A 23,250-nucleotide genomic window follows, 5' to 3' on the forward strand; every position below is an offset into this window, starting at 1 on the left:
TACAGGCTGTATCAAGAATACTCATTTAACTTGTCTCCACACCCCCTAAAACAGAAATGACTTCCTTATTTCCTCAGTGTCGGACTGGCTGGGGCAAGGGGTTGTGAAGAGGCGGGTTCAGGAAAGAATTCTGAGTCAGGGCATCTCCAGTAGTATTAATCCTCCTAGTGAAGAGGAGACCCCCACTCCCCACCCTTCCCCGCTGAGCGTCCACTTAGCCCCTCCTACGAAGAAATAGTAATTGTGTGTATGTATATATATATATATATATATATATATATATATATATATATATATATATATGTATATATATACATATATATATACATATACATATATATATGTATATATATATATATATATATATATATATATATATATGTGTGTGTGTGTGTGTGTGTGTGTTTTGTATTTGCAGTGGATAGTTGAGAAGTCAAAAGATAATAAAGAATTTGAATATGGCAACTCGATTTGTAGCTTTAGTATGCTTTTGCTAACAAAGGCAGTCCTTTCCTGTCTTTGGTTCGCTGAGGAAGGAGAAGGCTCCGCCCGTTTCGTAGAAGTAATAAGAAGAGCAACACCTTCTCTGTTTTGTCATGGGAACAATAGAGACATCTGACGAAAGATTTCCCCCGAGTGTCGGCGTTCTTTTGATTCTAACTGTACAGTATATTAATCCACGTATATATATATATATATATATATATATATATATATATATATATATATATATATATATTAACAAGAGCTGTAATGTAACTGGGCTTGCAATTTTAGTCTAATGTATCATTAAACTTATAAATCAAAAGTGAAATTCCATATCAAAATTTCTGGCTGAAAGATAATTTATTACACTAAATTGGCTGAGAATATTGATTTCAATTTCATCTGATAATTATATTATAAGAGAATTGAAAGCATAAAAGATTAGTAATTTCTGCCTCCAAAAAACCTTTAATACAATTTCCATTAAAGACAAGATATCGTTCGTGACAGCATATTTCCCCCCCCCCCCCCCCCCCGAGAAAGAAAAAGCCCGAGACGAGAAGTAATGCAAAATTGCTAACATAAAATGTTACATTGTCTGAGAGCCTTTCCTCTTATGTGACATTACAGAGCAAAATACGCAACACGTGCGAGGGAAAACAGAAATGGGAACCCTGTGTATTACGCAGATATTTTCAGAATGTTTCTCTTGCTTGAGGGTACACTCGGGCACACTATTCTATCTTATTCCTTATCCTCTTGTTTTGTTGAAGTTTTCATAGTTTATATAGGAAATATTTATTTCAATGTTGTTACTGTTCTTAAAATGTTTTATTTTTCCTTGTTTCCTTTCCTCACTGGGCTATTTACCTTGTTGGAGCCCCTGGGTTTAGAGCATCCTGTTTTATCAACTATGGTTATAGCTTAGCAAGTAATAATAATAATAATAATAATAATAATAGTAATAATAATAATAAGAAGAAGAAGAAGAAGAAGAAGAATTGCCTGAGAGAGAGAGAGAGAGAGAGAGAGAGAGAGAGAGAGAGAGAGAGAGAGAGAGAGAGAGAGAGAGAGAGAGAGTCATTTTTTCTTCCTAGTGACATCTTGTTTTTTTGTACGATTTCCACTTAAAGAACAAATTTAAAATTCACATGATTATCCCACCGGTCTTTTCTGTTACGTATAAATTTCGATCATTAGCAAAGGACCGTGAATTAAAATGATTCATTTCTTACATATCGCGATGTTTTTAGCATCATGCGGAGTAAAGAAACTCCAAGGTAATTAAGCACAATCCAGAAGACCGATTTTTTCATTCAATTCCTTCATCTTTTCCACATAAGTTCAAATTAGACATCACAGGTGTCGTACATTGGCCATTACCGAGCTATCAATCAGACTATAACGGTTAAGGACAGATCTCCTTGGTTCAGTGAAGAGATTTTAGAGAAAAGGAGAAAAAGAGAAATGTAAAGAAGGGAAGCTGAGTCGTTGAAAACTAAAAGATAGTCTCTAAAGGCTTCTTATAAATGTTAGAAATAGAGGCCTTTATTTCATAATATACACAAGTATGAATAAGTAATACCCTTCATAATGCCGTTTCACCTTACGTTATTTCTGACTCTACCGATCTGTCGTACAGCGATGGTGAAAAATATCTAAAAAAAGTAAAATTTAAAGAAGATTATCTTTATAAGATTAGAAAATACATACATTTAATATGAAAATCGTATTATGATGCGCAGTAAATATCAGAAATATAAAGAGAAATACACTATGATAATTCCATTTTGATTCTTCCCGAAGGTGTACGATACAGTAAATGTATCTACAGTATACATGCATGTCTTCTGATTGAATCACCGTGGACTTCATTTTCTTGTTAATTTGAACAATTGATTCTTGAATAGTAGTTAAAAGTATGCTATTCTTAATCCGTGACTGTTAAAGATAAAATAAGAATTAATAAAATATCTAATTGATAACTCAAAATAAGAATCACAATACGATAAAGAAAAAAATTCACGGCACTGTGTCGTGACAAGAAAATACTAATCAAGCTAAAAGTCAAGTTCTATAAGAGTAATAAGACTAGTGTTCATGCATGGATCGGAAACGTGGGCTCTCTGACGAAAAGAGGAAGCAGAGTTTGAGAAAACAGAAATGACGATGCTGAAGTGGATTATGGGAATATTACGGCTTAAAAGATGGGAAAATTATGAAGTAAGAATGGCAAGCGTTGTAGATTACAGAGGTGATAAGAGTGTTATGACTGAGTTGGTGTGGGGACGTGTTGAGGATGGATGGTGGGGATGGAGTAAGGGGTGTTTGGGAGGAACCTGTTATGGGGAGAAGATCGAGAGGGATGCATAGATAAAGTGAAGGATGATAGAGAGAGAAGAGGTTTGGTGGAAGAGGATACCTTTGATAGAAGGCATTGGAGAGGTCGCATCAGGCAACCAATCCCTTAATGTAGGGATAACGGTGGGAAAGAAAACAAGGTGAAGGATGATGTAGAGAGAAGAGCTTTGGTGAAAGAGGATGCCTTTGATAGAAGGCATTGGAGAGGTCGCATCAGGCAACTAACCCCTTAATGTAGGGATAACGGTGGGAAAGAAGAAGATAAAGTGAAGGATGATATAGAGAGAAGAGGTTTGTTGGAAGAGGATACCTTTGATAGAAGGCATAGGAGAGGTCGCATCGGACAACCAATCCCTCAATGTAGGGATAACGGTGGGAAAGAAAACAAGGTGAAGGATGATGTAGAGAGAAGAGCTTTGGTGAAAGAGGATGCCTTTGATAGAAGGTATTGAAGAGGTCACACCAGGCAACCGACCCCTTAATGTAAGGATGACGGTGGGGAAGACTGCATATACTTTTGAATCTTGGAAACCTTTCTTGATTTTAGTCATGGCTCCCAAAGTAAAGGTAGTGAATCTAAGCATCATGTTATAATTACCCTACTATAGATAATTGGAGACGATCAAGGGATATGAAAAGGTTGAAAAAGTGTTATCCATCGCTTATTCGTTGAGCCTGGCTTGGACATTGATGTCTGCTATTATCTATAACAAAACCGCATTGTTTACTAAGATATTATTTAAAAGGCTCCGCTCTCACTAGTTCACTTCCAACTGCACCTTCTTTAATGTGCAGCAAACAGAAGCCATTTTAAAGGAAAGTGACCATTGTTAATGTGTTGATATTACTGTTGTGCCTTATTTGATATTTTATCTGTTTTTATATAAAAAGATAGTATGTTGTAAGTACAAAGTCGTCTATTGTTAATACATATGCGTCACTTTATTGGGGCCATTTCCCGCCTTCATCGAAAACAAACTTATTACATATGTCCTGGGACCAAATAATGGCAAAGGCTGTGGTATTACTATGTATAGACATTTGCATTTATATTATTTTTAAAGGATAATTTGGTTTATATATATATATATATATATATATATATATATGTATGTATATATATATATATACATATATATATATATATATATATATATATATATATATATATATATATATATATATACAACATATACGTAGATATAGATGGATAGATATATAGATACATATGTATACTATAGTGTATAGTATATATATATATATATATATATATATATATATATATATATGTGTGTGTGTGTGTGTGTGTATGTATGTATGTATGTGTATGCGCGCGCGTACGCGCGTGTCTGTCCCTTTCTGAATAGGGATACCTTTACAGGATGGAAGGGTTTGTGTAATACCATGATCAGCAAAGCTGTACTATGAAAAAAACCTTGCAAAATATATTTAGATTCAGGGTTGATAAATAAAGATAACTCAGGCGTAATAGTCAGGGTTACTCATACTAAGTTGGGTTTGCTGTGAGCGATCAGACGAAAGTGTCCCACCATCACCAATCCGCAGTTGAGAAAAATGGTGATTAAAGTTGGCCAAACCCCAGACATGAATAAAGACTTGTCTGAGGCCTTTGTCCTTTAGCGGATTAGATATGCTATATATATATATATATATATATATATATATATATATATATATATATATATATACACACACACACACACACACACACACATATATATATATATATATATATATATATATATATATATATATATATATATATATATATATATATATATATATATATATATAATATTCATCTGTAGACTATACAGTATACTGAACAAGGGAATTTCTGGGAGTTATAAAGCTTTAGATGTAGAAATTAAGAAGCCGCAAATACTGACCATGGATGCAACTTGTTAACCGATTTATAAATGAGATATATTTGGATACAGATATTCCGAGTATTTACTGGAACCTGGATTTATTTGCGGACGATATTGGTTGTCCTGTAAGGACCAGGATTAATACAATAGATCGTATTCTCGTCGTTAAACATCGTAATAATGTGACTTTGGCAACTCAAATCGAATGCATAGTGTGACTTTGGCAACTCAAATCGAATGCATAGTGTGACTTATTGAACCTTATTTGCAAATTATTATGTGAAAATAAAAGAAAGGACCATGCACTGTCCGTGGTGATGATGTGCCCCGATAAAACAAAAATTAAACGGTAAACAGAATCCGCAAACAGAATTTTTTTACACAGCCTAAACCTGAAAAAATACAACAGAGTAAATTGCCTTGGTTATAAAAAGGCAGTGTTTTAAGTAACCATAAATTAAATTATATATTCAATTATGTTACATAAGGTGTACATGACATGAAAAAAACTCAATGATTATTTGCAAATTTTATGAGAGTCCTCACTCTCTTTTGTGAGAATCACTACCATTTCAAGAGGATGTGACGTCCTGAACGTCGTCGTAAATCAACAACAGTTGTATAAGTCCAAGTTAAGAAATGGTTGTTTGTTTACGAAATTTTGTGGTGTTTTGAATTTGAAATATAATCGTATATTGCTTACATATCATCAAGATGCCCCTTCCTCCAGCATTAGCCGCTAAATTAGCGAAAAGAGGGATCATCAGTGTGCCCAAGGAACCAGGTAGACATGTTTCAGTGTTGTTTTAACTTTACATATTAGCTTAGGCCTATCTATTTGCTTTCTTCGTTCTTGCTGTCCAGTATCAATGTTTACCTCATAAGAACAGCAAGATATTCCCCCAATTGCTCTTTGGTGCTGAATAGCCTAACAGGACCCAGATTCGGTAAGGATTTTATTGATATAGCACAAGTTATCGTAGGCCAAACTACCATCAGGTAGCATGTGGATTAGGTCTATTGACGTGATGGGTTGTTATAGTAGTCTAGTGTAGGCCTAACCAGTAAATTTTTCACAATATTAGGTTTTTGTAGAGTTTGTAGAATGAAGAAGACACATGTCATTTAGTCCTAGTAGTGGTAACGGGATTCATGTGCCCATAAGGACATGCTGACGTAGGTGATTTGGTGGGACCGGGTATATTAGGTGGGAGCAAGTCGTTACGGTCATGAGCACTTTGGACCGAGAGTCAATTAGGCCAAAGTCGTTTATACTGAGAGTCATTTAGTCTTAGAGGCATACAGGCTGAGTTGATTGGACTGAGAATCATTTAGGCCGCGACTCCTTAGGCTGTGGGTCATTTAGGCTGCAATTTTGAGAGCTTTTTCATGACCGTAATTTTTAAACAATCTCAAAACACTCAAATTACCCAGTTCAGAGCATTACTAAATTCAAGACAAAATTTCCAGTCTCGATCTAAAAGCACTATCTTACCTAGTTTCAAAAATAGATAAAGCACTCCATATTTACCGCATATACGCACATATCACGTGAGTTTTGAAGACTAATTTTGAAACTAATTTCAAGGTGGTCTCTGGTGCTTTATTATAAAGCTTAGGAAATTTTTTATATTGTATTATAAAAAAATTATTTTCTCGATTTCCAAACACTGTCCTGTTATTTTCTAAATTTGCCATTTACATTTGCGCATTTATATATATGTTTCTACCCATTTTTTATATAATTTCCTCTAGTTTTAACACAGGTCTCCCCAATTCCAAACAGAATAGCGGCAATGAAGATTTTTTCTTCCAGTAAAATTATAGTTACGGACGGAGCAACATTTTGAATGGAAAAAATAATTTTTCCTGGAGTAAATAATGTGCTTTCACTGAATTTGACCTTCATTTCAACAGCAAATAAACTGGAAACCCATCAGACTGTCTAAGAACGGGATATTATTTAAGAAATCTAATGGCTTTTGCTCCGTCGTGCACTCGCTTCCCTCACGGAAAAAGAAAAACATCAAGCTCCTATGTAATAGCAAGTGGTACATGCTGAGCTGTGCATGCTAACCCCATTGATTATTATTTCTTAGATAATTAAATTTTCATTTGCAGTGAAAATAAGTCATTTTTTAAGAAAACGGATGTTTTCTATAAACACACCTGTTTTTTAGTAGAAAAGCTTTTTCCGTCCGTAACTATAATAAAACCGTTTTCTCGCCTTCAGCTGCCTACAGTACAGCTTTTTTCTATTTGGCAATATACTGTATTTTCTAAGGATCTTTTTTCCTTAGTGTGTAATGGTATAATTTAAAAATGTTAGTTCTACTTAGCTTCGTAACAACTACAGATATTGTTCACTATCATATGATGGTTGTCATACAAGGAAAACAGGTGCTATCTGATTTAAGTGTTTTCTTTGGCCAAGGAAATTAGAATATACAGGTGTTTTCCCCTTCAGTCTATACTTCTAGGCCTGTAATGGTAGTAGTTACTTTTAAGTATGTTTTCCTCCATCCATCAACCCTTCTTTCACAGGGAAAGAAGAAAAAAACTACAGTAGGTTCCGGTTCCCGGTTTACAATGGAGATCTACTCTTACACTGTCGCGTAAGCTTAATTTTGATGTACTTTAATTCGGAACACACAAATATTGTATAGTACATGTGCTATGCATAAGCACCTAAGTCATCTCCCTATGATAGTGCATATAACTAGGAATAAAAAATAAATCTGACGTACGTAAATGTACACTACTGTAAAATGATACTAAATGGTTAAAAGAAAATACAACCTCTTACCTTTTCCAATCTTTTCTCCTTTACTGTACCCCTTGTAAAACATTTTTTCCTTGAAAAGACGACGATTAAGATAGTCACATGGGATGGGCTTTGGCTAGAGTTCCTTGGAACTCTTAGAGGTCACGTTCTTCCCTTCGGTAGGGAGTGGTGGTACTCACTATTACCTTCCTGGTCAGTCAAGTGAGCAAGTGCCGTTACTACAGTTACCGCTACTGCATCAGGAGCAGGTGAAAGGCCCTATTCGAACTGGACATCAGCACTATAGGCCATAGGAAGGTGGGAGTGTTTGTACCCACCTGTTTCATTCCTATTGTGATATGGAGGATTGCTCTTTACCTAGGTTCGTATTCTATGCTGTATGGAACTCATCTGCTGACCGGTACCTTTGTTGGTAGTTTGCAATCAGGAACTTGTTGTTACAGCCACTGTTGTTTTGTCAATTGCAGGTGAACAGTCCTACCTGGTTTGATTTCCAGCACCATATGGAAACCATAATAAGATTTTGCAGAATGATCTCCCCAGCCCCAGGTTATATCGGCCAAATTTCATAAATCATATTATATATGAATGTATGGCTTTTACTCATTTTATCATTGGTATTGCTCACGAGTATTGGGACTCATGTTCATGTTACCTGTGGTGGGTGCTCATTCATTGTGCAAGTTCCAAATCTTTTAGTATTCTGTCTTAAGGTACAAGGATGGCATTGGCCACAAAATATGTCGCTACTTGGTTGCCACCATTACCATGAGAGAGAGGTTATCCGTAAGGATACATAGCTATATGAGTTTCTCTTTTTGTGTACACAAAGAGATGCAGGGTGTAAACTTATGGGCTCATATTGAAGGATGTATTTTATTTTTAGAATAATATTTAAAGGTGTAAATAAGGCTGTTCAAATAGTTATGATTTTTAAAATTTTTGAAATAAACCTCCCATTCCGAATACTTTGCATGACTTTGTTTAAGAATTCAGTAGCTGTAATAAGTGTTTGATTGTTTGAGGAGCTTCATTGCACATACCTTTAAAAGATAACATAACAAATAAAATCTTTCATGGGAAAAGTACTTTATACTTAAAGGATTTTTTTATATATGTAACTTGTGTCTACACAATCATGACAGCTGTTTAGATTTTTAGATTGTATATACAGTACACTAGGTATTTTGTTAAAGCATTTGTATTTTCATGTGTCATTCAATTAAGATAATGTAATGCAGTATAGTAACTCTAATAGTAATAAGCTATATGTACACAGTATCATTAATCAATTTTGATGTTGATTCTTACAGTTATTTCTGAACCAGAGACTGCATCTCCAGCAGAGGAAGAAATCATTGCTGAAGATTATGATGAAACCCCTCCACAAACTACAATAAGCTTCACTGCTGTCGAACCTCAAGTTATTGAGCCTTATATAGTTAGTATAGTGTGCCATAGTTTTATGTATGTGAAAATAGATTTCTTAGTTTGAAAATAGATTTGTTCCCATACTAACAAACCTTCTGTTATTTATTTGGATTATCTTTCGGCTAAGCTGGAAGGTAGTCATTAGACTTGAAGTGCAAGGTGGCAACCCTGCCTAATCGCTTGAGCGGGTATGCCTGGGGGTGGCTGATGGGTTACCCAGCCACCTCTGTATATTTTCACAGCTGTGAGGTACGTCGCTTTTTCTTTTGGCTCGGTAGAGAGTGGACGTCTCCTCTCTCTCCTCCCAAGGCTGTCATTGGACATCTTTAATTGCTTTTTCTTTTCAGGTGTGGTTTTTTTGGATCACCTTCATGCGGACCCGTCCTGGGCGCGAGGGTGCTGCGTGCGGTTCCTTCATGTCATCGTTGGATACCGACCTGCACTCTCTGTGTCCTTCGTGTAGAGGGCATTGTTCGGCCTATGCAGAGTGTAGGTAGTAGCCTGTCTCCCAATGGGAGAAATTTCGGGACCTCCTTCGAAGGAAAAACTTCTGCGTTTCAGCGCGGTGCTAAGAAGGACCCATTTCCAGAGCCTTCAACATCTCATGCTTTAGAGCTGTGCGAAGTCCATCTGTCGCCCTCTCCTGGATCTTCCAGACGCGGACGAGGCGCTCTTGTGCGTTCGCCCCTCCAACGGGCCCCTGCTGATGATGACCCTACCTGCCATCCTGGGACCTCGTCATTCTATAATCTCCAGTCATCTGTTTCCTCCCACAGGAACACGTCGTTTGCAGGTGATGATCTTCCAGGGACCATCTCTCCTCCCACCAGCAGAACGAGCCTTGCCACCTCATCGTCGTTCGTGACGATCGGAAGATCATCTGGATCGTAGGTCATCACGATCCGAACGCTCGTCTTCTGGAAGGCTCTGTTGCTCTAGAGCTTCACGCTTACGAGACCTTTGGTCTCAACGCTCTCCTCGGAGGCGTTCCTCTTCACGAGAAGTCTTGCGATCGTGGGTCCAGATGCTCGCGTTTTAGATCACGAGGCGGCGTTCACGCTCGCGAGCAAGACATTCACGACGCTCACGCCGTTCTCGAATGAGGGCTAGACGCTCTCATTCACGAACAGCTTGTTCACGATTGCAAACCACACGTTCATGATCAAGGTCTAGACGTTCCTCGTCTAGAGGTAGAGGTAGGTGTTCGAGCAGGCCATCAGTGCGTAGCCCCTCAACCCTTCCTTCACCTAAACGACCTTGGACCGAACCTGATCATGAGACTGACCGTCCCTCAGACAGGCATCCAGCTAAACCTCCAGTGCCTTTAACCACCTGGGGTGTTTTGGCAAAGCGATCACCTATGCGGCACTTGGAAACGCGTTCTCCAACGCTTGTGGTTGCCCCTACTCAGAGTGCTTCTTTGCTCCAGCAGGAATGCGTTAGACCTTCCGCTTCCAGTATGGCTCTACTACTCCTGTTGCGAGCACATCCGCTTGTGAATCTTGCCTGTTGTTGCGTGAATCTCCTGATTTTGCGTGCAAATCAGCAATTTCCACAAGCAATTCACGAGCAGATGTGTCAGAACTGAAAGCAAGTGCGGTACCAACACCTTTGGCTTCTACCACCTCCAGCGGCAGGCCGATATCCTTTCCAGAGGATTTTAAGGAGTCTCCTAATATTAATGTGCCTATTAGCCTGGATCGGCCTTCTCACCCATCAAAGGAACGTGTTCCTCTGCTGCAGAGACTCTTCCCTGCATTGACGCAGGCTCCCTCTTGAGCTCCCCCTAGGGGGGCGTTCTCCTCCTGGACCTTCAAGGGAAGCCCATGGCTTACCTGGAGGTTCTGAGCTTCCTGCATGGGTGAGTACCTTCCTCTCCACCCTGCTGTAGTCTCTGGGTGTGGCTCCTCCACCACCACAACCTTCGACTGCTCCAGCCAGAGCTACCCCCTAGGATTCCTTAGGAGCCCTCTTCGAGTTTGTCTCTTGGGAGTCTAGACCCTAGAAGGAGACCAACATCGGACAATAATAATAATAATATTAATAATAATTCTTTATTTCCAATTTATACATTGGGTATTAATATCCATGTTAAGGATAATACATAGCATCAAGTACACAGAGAAACTAAACATAATATAAAAGTTTTTCAATATTAATCTTACCCGATAATCATGTAGCTGTCAACTCTGTTGCCGACAGAAATCTACGGTCGGGATACGCCAGCGATCGCTATACAGGTGGGGGTGAACACCACAGCGCCATCTGTGGTCAGGTACTCCAGTACTTCTTGTCAACACCACCTCAATTTTTCCTCTGTCGTGCCTCCGGCTAGACCTACATGGATACGCTGTTGATTCTGGAGTTTTTGCTCACGATTTGGTGATGTATTTGCTCTAGAGTTTAGCTTTCGCTATTCAGGAAGTTTTATCATTAGCTTAGCTAGCTTTTGGAATTAATTTGATTAATTATGGTGACGAAGAGAGTATGAACTCTCGTTCACTTTTAAATGGCCGACCCTTCCCTTAGACGGAAGTGTTGGTGTCTAAGAGAGTATAGACTCTCTTAATTTTGCTTAACAAAAGTTATAGATTTATTTTATATCTCTCCGCCTTTTATAGGCCTCTTCGATTAACTTCCTTTTATTATAAACTTATTAAAATTAATTTTTATATTTGTTTATATTCGACCTTTCCTAATAGTAGGCGGTCTTTTCTTGGTACCGAAGTTAATTAACATTGAGCCCGTCATTTCGTTTTTACCTGTTAACATTTTATGCTATTTTAATGTTTTTGAAAGAATTTCTTTGATAGTCTCGTACTGTTTTCAAAGTTGAACTAACGTTTTGTTTTGTCTCTGCAGTTGTTGACGTTCAGAACGTTCAACTTGCGCTCTATCGTTACGATAGAGAGAGAATTTTCACGGTGTCACGTTGCAGTAAGAGTAAACCGATTCTAGCGTTTTGTTCATTCTTTCTTAGCTTAATGGTTTTAATTCTAATAAAGGAACTTTTTATTTGGGAAATCTTTCAGTTTTTTTTTTTTCCTTTAACAATAATATGTTTTAACGATATATATGATTGGGCTCATCTCTCAGGTTCTAAGTCAAGAGAGAGAGAGAGAGAGATAGAGACGGAGGGAGAGAGAGGAGGATAAACGTTTCGTTCAAGCGAGTAACGTTGTTATCGTTTTTGCTCTTCTCCCTAGTCTCTTTAGGGGAAGAAGGTAAACGTTTCTAGAGTTTTATTCTTGTTCTCAAGCTTTATGCGGTGAGAGATTTTAAACGTAGTTTATTTGATCTAGTGTTTAGTCTCTTTCCAGCCACTGAATTATTTATCTTTCATTATATTTTTCTGTTACATTGTAATTCTGTTTTCGCAATTACTAACTTTTAAGGAAGGATAGAATTGCGTGTTTCAGGTACAAACCACTTAAAGTTTCGAGTTCAGTGAAATAAGTGCAAACAGAAAATCAAAAGTGATAAAGTGATAAGCGCAAAGTGTTACAGTGTTGCGTTCGAGGGTTCGTCTGTTCGTGCCAGTTGTTCGCCTAGTCTGGGACCTCTTACAAGCTCCCAAGCCCAGGGGAGAAGTAATGTCGAAGGACTTATGGGTTCAGCAGGCCTTGATCGACGAACAGACGTTTCCCTCCGTGGTTTCGGGTGTATCTACACACGTTGCCGACGTGATCACCCCACCCACACAAAGACGAGAGAGCCCTTTTATTCCTCGTCTGCGGAAGAGGTTTCTCGCAGAAACCATGGACCAAATCTTGCAGCTTTTAAGTGCAAGTCGGTCCCTTCCGCGCAAGTCCAACTCCTAGGTGTAGCCATTAGCACTGGGTCAGTTCGGACTTGCTGCAGTACGACAACTGCACACCTCCCAGAGAGGCAAGGTGGTATCGCAACAGGCAGTAGCTCCGTCTGTTGCCGCACCAGCTGTTTTAGACCCTCAGTCTCAACGGACAGTAGCTCCGTTTGTTGTTGTCTTTCTTAAACTCTAGTGGTCTATGCTGCAGACAATGCAGTCTCAGCTTGCGGTGTTGATGCAGGAGTTTCAGGCAGAGAAGGTTAACACACCTCCTCCTGCGAGCGCTCCTCCACCTCTACGCAGTCCAGCCTGCCAGACGTATGATGTTGAGGTTCCTCAAGCTACCTCCATGCGTGAGCTGCCGCATTGGGAGTTGCCAGATACCAGCTCTGTGCAGCAACCTCCACTTTCCTTGAGGCAGGAGCCTCTTGCCACGCGGCAACCTCCTCAACACTTGAGGCAGGAGCCTTATGCTTTGCAGCAACCTCCTCTACCCTTGAGGTAGGAGCCTCATGCGTTGCGACTACCTCCTCCATCCTCGAGGCAACAACCTCTTGCGGTGCGACAACCTCCACCATCCTCGAGGCAGCAACCTCAACTCCACCTCTGCGCAGTCCACCCTGCCAGACGTATGATGTTGAGGTTCCTCAACCTACCTCCACGCGTGAGCTGCCGCATTGGGAGTTGCCAGATACCAACGCTATGCAGCAACCTCTTGCGTTGCGGCAACCTCCACCATCCTTGAGGCAGCAACCTCAACTCTTGCGGCAGCCACCTCCACTCTTGAGGCAAGAACCTCAACTCTTGAGGCAAGAGCCTCAACTCTTGAGGAACCTCATGCTATGAGGCAGCCGCCTCAACGCATGCAGCAACCGCATTCTTCACAGCATGAGCCTCTCTCTGCGCAGCTACCTCCTCAACCCTTGAGGCAGACGCAACTCTTGAGGCAGGAACCTCACAGGAGCCTCATGCTATGCGGCATCCTCCTCAAACCATGAGGCAGGAGCCTCATGCTATGCGGCATCCTCCTCAACCCATGAGGCAGGAGCCTCATGCTATGCGACATCCTCCTCTACCCATGAGGCAGCCTCATGCTATGCGGCATCCTCCTCAACCCATGAGGCAGGAGCCTCATGCTATGCGGCATCCTCCTCAACCCATGAAGCAGGAGTCTCATGCTATGAGGAGCCTCATGCTATGCGGCATCCTCCTCAAACCATGAGGCAGGAGCCTCATGCTATGCGGCAACCGCCTCAACCCATGAGGCAGGAGCCTCGTACTATACGGCATCCTCCTCAACGCATGCGGCATAAGCCTCTTCCCTTGCAGCTTGAGCCTCATCCCATGCAGCATGAGCCTCATACCATGCAGCATGAGCCTCATTCCATGCAGCATGAGCCTCATCCCATGCAGCATAAGCCGCACGCCATGCAACATGCTCTGCTTACCTTACAGCATGCTCTACATACAGCATGCTCTGCATACCTTACCGCATGCTTCTCAGTCACACATCTTTGGTTGTTGCCAACTCACTAGACTGTCAAGCAGTTTCATAACGTTGCCTTCTAGTCTGCTGCTTTTGCACCAGTGAAACCCTCACTGAGAGAACTTAGCTTTTCTCGGATATGGTTCCTGTAGATGAGAAAGTGCTATTCTCCCTCCTTCTGATATTCCCTTGAGGACTCTGTCATTTGGAGAGGAGCCTTTAGCTGCGTAGCCTCCTATGGACTTTTATTTAAGCATAACATGCTTCCAGGGAAGGTAATGGTTCCACTTCAGTCGCTAACCCCGTCTGTTACCACACCTGCTCCCATAGACCTTGAGCTGTGTTGCAAGACATGCAGTCCAAGCTTAGTCCTTGTTAGAGGATTTTTTGTTTACGGAGTCAGTGTGTCACTGGGAAGACGTTCAACAACCAGCAGAAGTGACTTGTTGTGACGCAGTGCGGCAACCTCAGCAACCCGATAAGGAGTTGTCTGTGCGACCCAGACAGTCTAGACAGCTTCGGGTTGTCACTGTACTTCCTCGCTTCCCCATGGTTGACAGTTCACAGACTGTGCAGCAGTACCATGATCTTGTGTCCGGCTCCGTCAGACGACTAGCTTTTAAGAGCTCCCACAAGTCGTCGCTGTCTGGAGATTCTCAGATGGACTATGGATCTGACCAAGGAACTGGGCCTCCTGGTCAATTTTGAGGAGTCCCAGCTCGTCCCATCCCAGACCATTGTCTACCTGGGTATGGATCTTCAGAGTCGAGCTTGTCGGGCTTTTCCGTCGGCCCCAAAGATCTACTAAGCCCTAGTTTGCATCCAGAGCATGCTGAGAAGGAACCGATGCTCAGTCAGGTAGTGGATGAGTCTAACAGGGACACTTTCATCGCTGGCCCTGTTCATCGAGTTAGGGAGACCCCACCTCCGCCCCCTTCAGTATCATCTAGCGGCTCACTGGATAAAGGACATGACGCTAGAGACGATCTCAGTTCCTGTTTCCGAAGAGAGGAGGTCTACTCTCACGTGGTGAAAGAACAGCTTTCTTCTCAAGGAAGTCTACCTTTGGCTGTTCAGAAACCCGACCGCCGTCTCTTCTCTGACGCATCAGACACGGGCTGGGGTGCGACTTTGGACGGACAGGAATGCTCGGGAACATGGAATCAGGAGCTAAGGACACTTCACATCTTTTGCAAGGAGCTGTTGGCGGTTCATCTGGCCTTGATAAACTTCAAGTCCCTCCAGCTTAACAAGGTGGTGGAGGTGGACTCTGACAACACCACAGCCTTGGCTTACATCTCCAAGCAGGGAGGGACTCATTCGTGGAAGTTGTTCTAGATCGCAAGGGACCTCCTCATCTGGTTAAAAGATCGAAAGCTCACGCTGGTAACGAGGTTCATTCAGGGCGATATGAATGTCATGGCAGATCGCCTTAGCCGGAAGGGTCAGGTCATCCCCACAGAGTGGACCCTTCACAAGAATGTTTGCAGCAGACTTTGGGCCCTGTGGGGTCAGCCAACCATAGATCTGTTCGCTACCTCGATAACCTAGAGGCTCCCGTTGTATTGTTCTCCGATTCCAGACCCAGCAGCAGTTCACGTGGATGCTTTTCTGCTGGATTGGTCCCATCTCGACCTGTATGCATTCCCGCCGTTCAAGATTGTCAACAGGGTACTTCAGAAGTTCGCCTCTCGCAAAGGGACACGGCTGACGTTGGTTGGCTCCGCTCTGGCCCGCGAGAGAATGGTTCATAGAGGTACTGCAATGGCTGGTCGACATTCCCAGGACTCTTCCTCTAGGAGTGGACCTTCTACGTCTACCTCACGTAAAGAAGGTACATCCAAACCTCCACGCTCTTCGTCTGACTGCCTTCAGTCTTTCGAAAGACTCTCAAGAGCTAGGGGCTTTTCGAAGGAGGCAGCCAGAGCGATTGCCAGAGCAAGGAGGACATCCACTCTCAGAGTCTATCAGTCTAAAGGGGAAGTCTTCCGAAGCTGGTACAAGGCCAATGCAGTTTCCTCATCCAGTACCACTGTAACCCAGATTGCTGACTTCCTGTTACATCTAAGGAACGTAAGATCCCTTTCAGCTCCTACGATTAAGGGTTACAGAAGTATGTTGGCAGCGGTTTTCCGCCACAGAGGCTTGGATCTTTCCACCAACAAAGATCTACAGGACCTCCTTAGGTCTTTTAAGACCTCAAAGGAACGTCGGTTGTCCACTCCAGGCTGGAATCTAGACGTGGTCCTAAGGTTCCTTATGTCATCAAGATTTGAACCTCTCCAATCAGCCTCTTTTAAGGACCTCACATTGAAAACTCTTTTCCTCGTGTGCTTGACAACAGCTAAAAGAGTAAGTGAGATCCACGCCTTCAGCAGGAACATAGTTTTCACATCTGAAACGGCTACATGTTCCTTGCAGCTCGGTTTTTTGCTAAAACGAGCTTCCTTCACGTCCTTGGCCTAAGTCGTTCGAGATCCCAAGCCTGTCCAACTTGGTGGGGGATGAACTGGAGAGAGTACTTTGCCCAGTTAGAGCTCTTAGGTACTATCTAAAAAGGTCATAACCTTTACGAGGACAATCAGAAGCCTTTTGGTGTGCTATCAAGAAGCCTTCTCTTCCAAGGTCTAAGAACTCAGTTTCTTACCTATTCAGGCTCCTGATTAGGGAAGCACATTCTCATCTGAAGGAAGAAGACCTTGCTTTGCTGAAGGTAAGGACACATGAAGTGAGAGCTGTGGCTACTTCAGTGGCCCTCAAACAGAACCGTTCTCTGCAGAGTGTTATGGATGCAACCTATTGGAGAAGCAAGTCAGTGTTCGCATCATTCTATCTCAAAGATGTTCAGTCTCTTTACGAGAACTGCTACACCCTGGGACCATTCGTAGCAACGAATGCAGTAGTAGGCGGGGGCTCAGCCACTACATTCCCATAATCCCATAACCTTTTTAACCTTTCTCTTGAATACTTTTTATGGGTTGTACGGTCGGCTAAGAAGCCTTCCACATCCTTGTTGATTTGGCGGGTGGTCAATTCTTTCTTGAGAAGCGCCGAGGTTAAAGGTTGTGATGAGGTCCTTTAGTATGGGTTGCAGCCCTTTATACTTCAGCACCTAAGAGTCGTTCAGCATCCTAAGAGGACCGCTACGCTCAGTAAGGAAGACGTACTTAATAAAGGCAGAGTAATGGTTCAAGTCGTCTTCCTTACCAGGTACTTATTTATTTTATGTTATTTTTGAATAACTAATAAAATAAAATACGGGATACTTAGCTTCTTTGTTAACATATGTGCTGGTCTCCACCCACCACCCTGGGTGTGAATCAGCTACATGATTATCGGGTAAGATTAATATTGAAAAATGTTATTTTCATTAGTAAAATAAATTTTTGAATATACTTACCCGATAATCATGATTTAATTGACCCACCCTTCCTCCCCATAGAGAACCAGTGGACCGAGGAAAAAATTGAGGTGGTGTTGACAAGAAGTACTGGAGTACCTGACCACAGATGGCGCTGTGGTGTTCACCCCCACCTGTATAGCGATCGCTGGCGTATCCCGACCGTAGATTTCTGTCGGCAACAGAGTTGACAGCTACATGATTATCGGGTAAGTATATTCAAAAATTTATTTTACTAATGAAAATAACATTTTAAAAGTATTGATAAAAAATATACGTACTCAAAATAATAATAATAATAAAAAAAAAGCATTTAAAACTATAATCATGAGTCTTATAAAAGTCAGGAGAAAAACAAAATGTATAATAGTTCTAAAAGTATTGATAGAAACATATGCATTTAAAGCGTTAAGAGCATAAAAAAACCGTATTATTAGAACGTTAAAAGTATTGATAGAGATACAAGTTGTTAAAACAATGAAAACCATAAAACATCATAAAAATCTTTAAAGCTCTTAGGTAAAATTAAACTAACACATTAAAACATTTTTAAATAGAGACATAAATATAAGTAGCTAAAATATTAAATGTTAGATATAATATAAAGATCAAAATACCATTTAAAAGAAGTTTCTTTAATTTGTATTTAAAAGACGGTAACGAATTAGTTTCCTTTAAAGACCCTGGTACACTGTCCCAAAAACGTTAAAAGTATAGATAGAAATATAAGTTGTTAAAACATCGAAAACCATAAAACATCATAAAAATCTTTAAAGCTCAAAGGTAAAATTAAACTAACACATTAAAACATTTTTAAATATATTATAAATATAAGTAGCTAAAATGTTAAATGTTAGATATATAAAGATCAAATACCATTTAAAAGATGTTTCTTTAATTTGTATTTAAAAGACGGTAACGAATTAGTTTCCTTTAAAGAGACTGGTATACTGTTCCAAAAATGGGGACCCCTCACTGTCATCTCTCTCGATCCCATATCAGTTCGAACTCTCCTTTCGAACAAATCATTAGCCTGTCTGGTAATGGAGTTTACAGTCTGAAGATTATATAGCCACTCTGGTAAAATTCCTCTTAAAATCTTAAAAATTAAAATACATACATCATATCTGTATTTCTCTTTCATCTTTAACCATCCTAGTTTTATTAGAGGCAGGATCACCTTCATCTCTATTTCGTGCCGAGGGCCCTCCTTCTTCTGACTCTTACATTGCCAGCATGCCTTTGCCCTGGTCTAAAGGCTTGACGGCCGCCAAAAGGAAGGGCTCTCCTTCGGACTCTTATATTGCCAACCTGCCTTTGCCCTGGTCTAAAGGCTTGACAGCTGCCAAAAGGAAGGGCTCTCTTTCTGACTCTTACATTGCCAACTTGCCTTTGCCCTGGTCTAAAGGCTTGACGGCCGCCAAAAGGAAGGGCTCTCCTTCGGACTCTTATATTGCCAACCTGCCTTTGCCCTGGTCTAAAGGCTTGACGGCCGCCAAAAGGAAGGGCTCTCCTTCGGACTCTTATATTGCCAACCTGCCTTTGCACTGGTCTAAAGGCTTGACAGCTGCCAAAAGGAAGGGCTCTCTTTCTGACTCTTATATTGCCAACTTGCCTTTGCCCTGGTCTAAAGGCTTGACGGCCGCCAAAAGGAAGGCTCTCGCTTAGATAGCCGGAACGTTTAGTTCCTTGAGGGCATTTTCTTCCTCCCGGTCTCTACCACTTCCTTTTGTCTTACAAAGGAAGTACTATGAGATCAAAGGGAAACCTCATTCCACCATGTCCCATGACTCTTTGATAGTGGTTCTTTAATTTAGTATGCTCTTTAAGAATTTTAGGTGTAATTCTCAACAGAAAATTTACTTTTGAGAGAGACATTAGGTCTGTGTATTCTTCTATTGCGCAAATAATTGGCTTATTGAAAAAGTCTTTTAAGATTTTTGGTGATCAATCTATTCTGAAGTAGCGTTTTAATTGTTTCATTCTACCTTGTTTCGAGTATTGTTCTCCTGTCTGGTCTTCAGCTGCTGGTTCTCATCTTAATTTGGTGGACAGGAACTTAGGGTCTATTATATTTCTTATTCCTGATCTAGAGGTTAATCTCTGGCACCGTCGTTCAATTAGTTCATTATGCATGTTGCCTAAGATTTTTTTATAATTCTGACAATCCTTTACATTCAGATCTTCCTGGACAGTTCCATCCTGTTCGTAATACTAGCCATGCAGTTAATTTTAATAGTCGGGCTTTCTCTATCATGGGGCTCAATACTTCACAGTATTCTAGAAGTTATATTCCAGCTGTGACCAAGTTGTGGAATGATCTTCCTAATCGGGTAGTTGAATCAGTAGAACTTCGAAAGTTCAAACTTGCAGCAAATATGTTGAAGAGGCTGCCATAAGTCTTTTTATAGTTTTTTATCTATGGAGTATCTGTTTTAATGTTCTTAATGATTTTAAGATATTTTTGTTTTAATTGTCCATTACTTTTATATCATTTATTTATTTCCTTATTTCCTTTCCTCTGGGCTATTTTTCCCTGTTGGAGCCCTTGTGCTTATAGCATCTTGCTTTTCAAACTACGGTTGTAGCTTGGCTAATAATAATGATAATGTTCTCCAAGGCATTGACTGAGATTATTATATAGAGTAAGAGTGATGGGACTTTCATTGCTGTTAAAACTTAATTGGTGAAATACAGTACTGTACTTTTAATTCTTTTTAAACTTTCCTGGGTGTTAAATGGGGGATATATTTTTATAAAGTAAGTATATTAATTTTTTGAATATTTTTTTTCCTACCGTCAAATAATTAAGTTCGATAGTGTACTATTGATAAGGTTGTCTTCATTAAAATATGCATGTTTTTGTTGCTTCAGGGTTACGTTGGCTGCCCTAATAAATGGAATGTATACCACGAATGTTCGAATATGTGCCGAGAGCAGTGGAAGGACCATTTGCCTGTCAACAAAGAATACGATATCAAGAGAATAAAGATGCTTAAAAAGTACCCTTTACCCTCGCATTGGAAAGAAGTTTTAGATCAGGGAATGTGAGTATCAAGGAAGGTTATTTGTAACTGCACTGCTACCTATTGTAAACTTTTCAATTGATTTTTTTAGTTTTAGTCTAATTTTTTGCTTTCATTGAAATTGTTTACTGTACTTTTTACTAGGTATTGCAATGGTTGCACTTGGAACTTCCCTAAAAATGACCAATGCATTTCTTTTCAATGCAATGTATGAAAATCATGGAATTTATTGCTGTTTTACATATTACAATGTACAAAATATCATTGCCAATAGTTGAATGTTGAAATTAGAGATGGTTTAGTAGCATTCTATTTCCAGTTAATTCACAAGGCAGTTGACAGTGTACTTGAGAAGATTTTTTTCTGATGATTTAGCTATCCTCTCACATTAAGGGAATCTCATACATATTTTTTAAAGCACCAACTTTCCTGTTATAATCCATGCTGGCTTACAGCCTGTAAAATTAAAATCAACATTGTTCACCAGGTATTATTTGTTTCATGGCCTTTATATTAAGTTTCTTGGGAACCTGGAACGGTATGTTTGTCCTAGAAACATTACTGTTTCCAGTGAACATTTGATGGAACTTCTGAAAGTTTTGCCCCTATAGGGTGTTACTGCATACAGCAGCACACTGGGCAGAAATAAGATTCTGGGCAGAAAACACTATCCGTATTTGAATCGATATCTGCATTAGGTTTCATTCATTATCATTGAATTCTGAGCATTTTGTTGAAGTTCTTGAGCTTTATTTAGCTGACATTCCCAGTAATCCCTTAAGGAAAATGCATTTTGGCAAGCTTTATGATAATCTCAAGATGAGACTCGCATGTCTTTAAATTATGGTATACTGTAATAGATAAAACAGAAATTGTTGTAATCATCAGTAAATGACTAGAATTGTAGATCAATAGAGGGAGTACCTAATTTTTATTTTAAAAACTCCATAGCAATATATGTGTAAGGACAGTATAGCCAACATTTTAGGGGAAAGTGTATCACTTCCCTATCCCAGGGTTCAGTTACTGGATGAAAACAATGCTATACAGTTGTAAGATCATTTTAAAGGTACAGTATATGACTTTTCTCTTTGTTTTTGGTTATAACTATAAAGGGGGAATCCAGTTTTTGTAAGTGTTCTGTCAAGATCTCTTACAGTAGATATATGTATCTTAATCTTGATTGTAAGTTTTTAATACTTAATTTGTCAAGTACTGTACTGAGATGATATTTTTCCTTTCAAATATATATTTAATGCAAACATTTAATTGTCTCTGAGAATACATACTTCCATCTTTTATGGAGGGGTGTTTTCTGGCCCGAGCTGGATGTGTTCATTGAAGCTAGGTTACAAAGTAGTTATTGGTGATTATGTGGAAGAGGGGGAAGGTGCTGGCTACCTAGCTTATGCCAGGTAGCCTCATTTGTTCCTATGAAGATACAAAGCTTTCATCCTTTAAATAGAGTGGGTATGTCTTTAGTGGAGTTGGAATCACCATTGAATCGTTAACCAGTTAGGTGCCAGTACTCGGCTCTTCAGACCAGTGCATGCACATTGGATGATTGAGGATCTCCTCGGTCTCTCTTTCCTGAGGTACTCCAGTATAGAAAAGAAAGATATGACATTTGGTGAAGTTTCCTCGTGTGCCCATGATCGGGAATTTGATAAAAGCAGTGATAGTCTCCATGTACATACAGTACCAATGATGAAACATTCTCACATGTACGGAAACACAGGAATACGATCCTGGCTCTCCTCATACCTGTTCGGCCCAGGAAGACTTTCCCGTATTTTGGTGCTAGTAGGAAGTACGATTACCTGTCTTCTTGTGGCTCATGTACCAAGGTACAATCCTGGTTCTTTTTGTGATCCTTCTCCTTGTGGCTGACAGGCCCATAGAGAAGTTTCCACATGTACTCACCAAGGTAAACACAATCACGTGTCTCTTCGTTGTTCATGGGCCTAGAGAGATATTCCCCCTTGTATATGCGATGAGGAACTTACAATAGGTCTTCACACTCGTACAGCCAACCAGACGCATATGGGCTATGAGATATTCCCATATGTACATGCTAGGGGAGAAGCTTGCATATGTATGCACATTCAGTAGTTTAGTTACCAGTCACCTGACCACTTCCTACTTGAAGAGCAGGGAGGTTCCTGCAAGCACGTGTGATCAAGAACACTACCAGCCCACATTCCTGGACGCTTTCATCGAAGCTCATACAAGCCTGAGATGCTTCCATGAGTCTTTGTGATCTGAAGCAAGATCCTGTGTCTCCTGGTGGCTGGCTCTCAAGTGGAGCATATGCACATCACTCGGGATCTTTTGAATTCCAACCTTCACAACAGAGAGGTTTCCCAGCCCTGATGGTGAACTTGCTTGCTGACCGATTCTTTAGAGTCCATCAAGCAGAGCGTGAGCCTAATGTAGCTCTCAGTAGGGTCGTTTACCTCAGAATGTTGACCTGTTTTTCCTACCCTGGAACTTAGATTCTAGAATGGGAGGGTCCTCATCACCAGAATACTGGCGTACATGTTTGCTCTTTCTGCAAACTTGAGGAGTGCATCTT

The 23,250-nt window shown here is 40.4% G+C and overlaps 1 protein-coding gene across 2 annotated transcripts in view; it reads left to right on the forward strand.

Moving 5' to 3' along the window:
• Positions 1 to 5,318: 5,318 nt before the first annotated feature.
• PQBP1 (poly-glutamine tract binding protein 1) overlaps positions 5,319 to 23,250 on the forward strand; it is a 62,412-nt gene continuing 44,480 nt past the window's right edge. Inside the window, exons 1-3 of one of the 2 annotated variants that reach the window (XM_068386977.1) lie at positions 5,319 to 5,523; positions 8,838 to 8,965; positions 20,524 to 20,696. In XM_068386977.1, the coding sequence (XP_068243078.1) occupies positions 5,454 to 5,523; positions 8,838 to 8,965; positions 20,524 to 20,696 (371 nt within the window). In that variant the 5' untranslated portion in view covers positions 5,319 to 5,453. Of the gene's footprint in view, positions 5,524 to 5,666; positions 5,687 to 8,837; positions 8,966 to 20,523; positions 20,697 to 23,250 lie in introns of those variants that run through there. The other variant, XM_068386979.1, reaches the window with a different exon arrangement.

This window comes from Palaemon carinicauda, chromosome 14, assembly GCF_036898095.1.
Source record: "Palaemon carinicauda isolate YSFRI2023 chromosome 14, ASM3689809v2, whole genome shotgun sequence".
Lineage (NCBI taxonomy): Eukaryota > Metazoa > Arthropoda > Malacostraca > Decapoda > Palaemonidae > Palaemon > Palaemon carinicauda.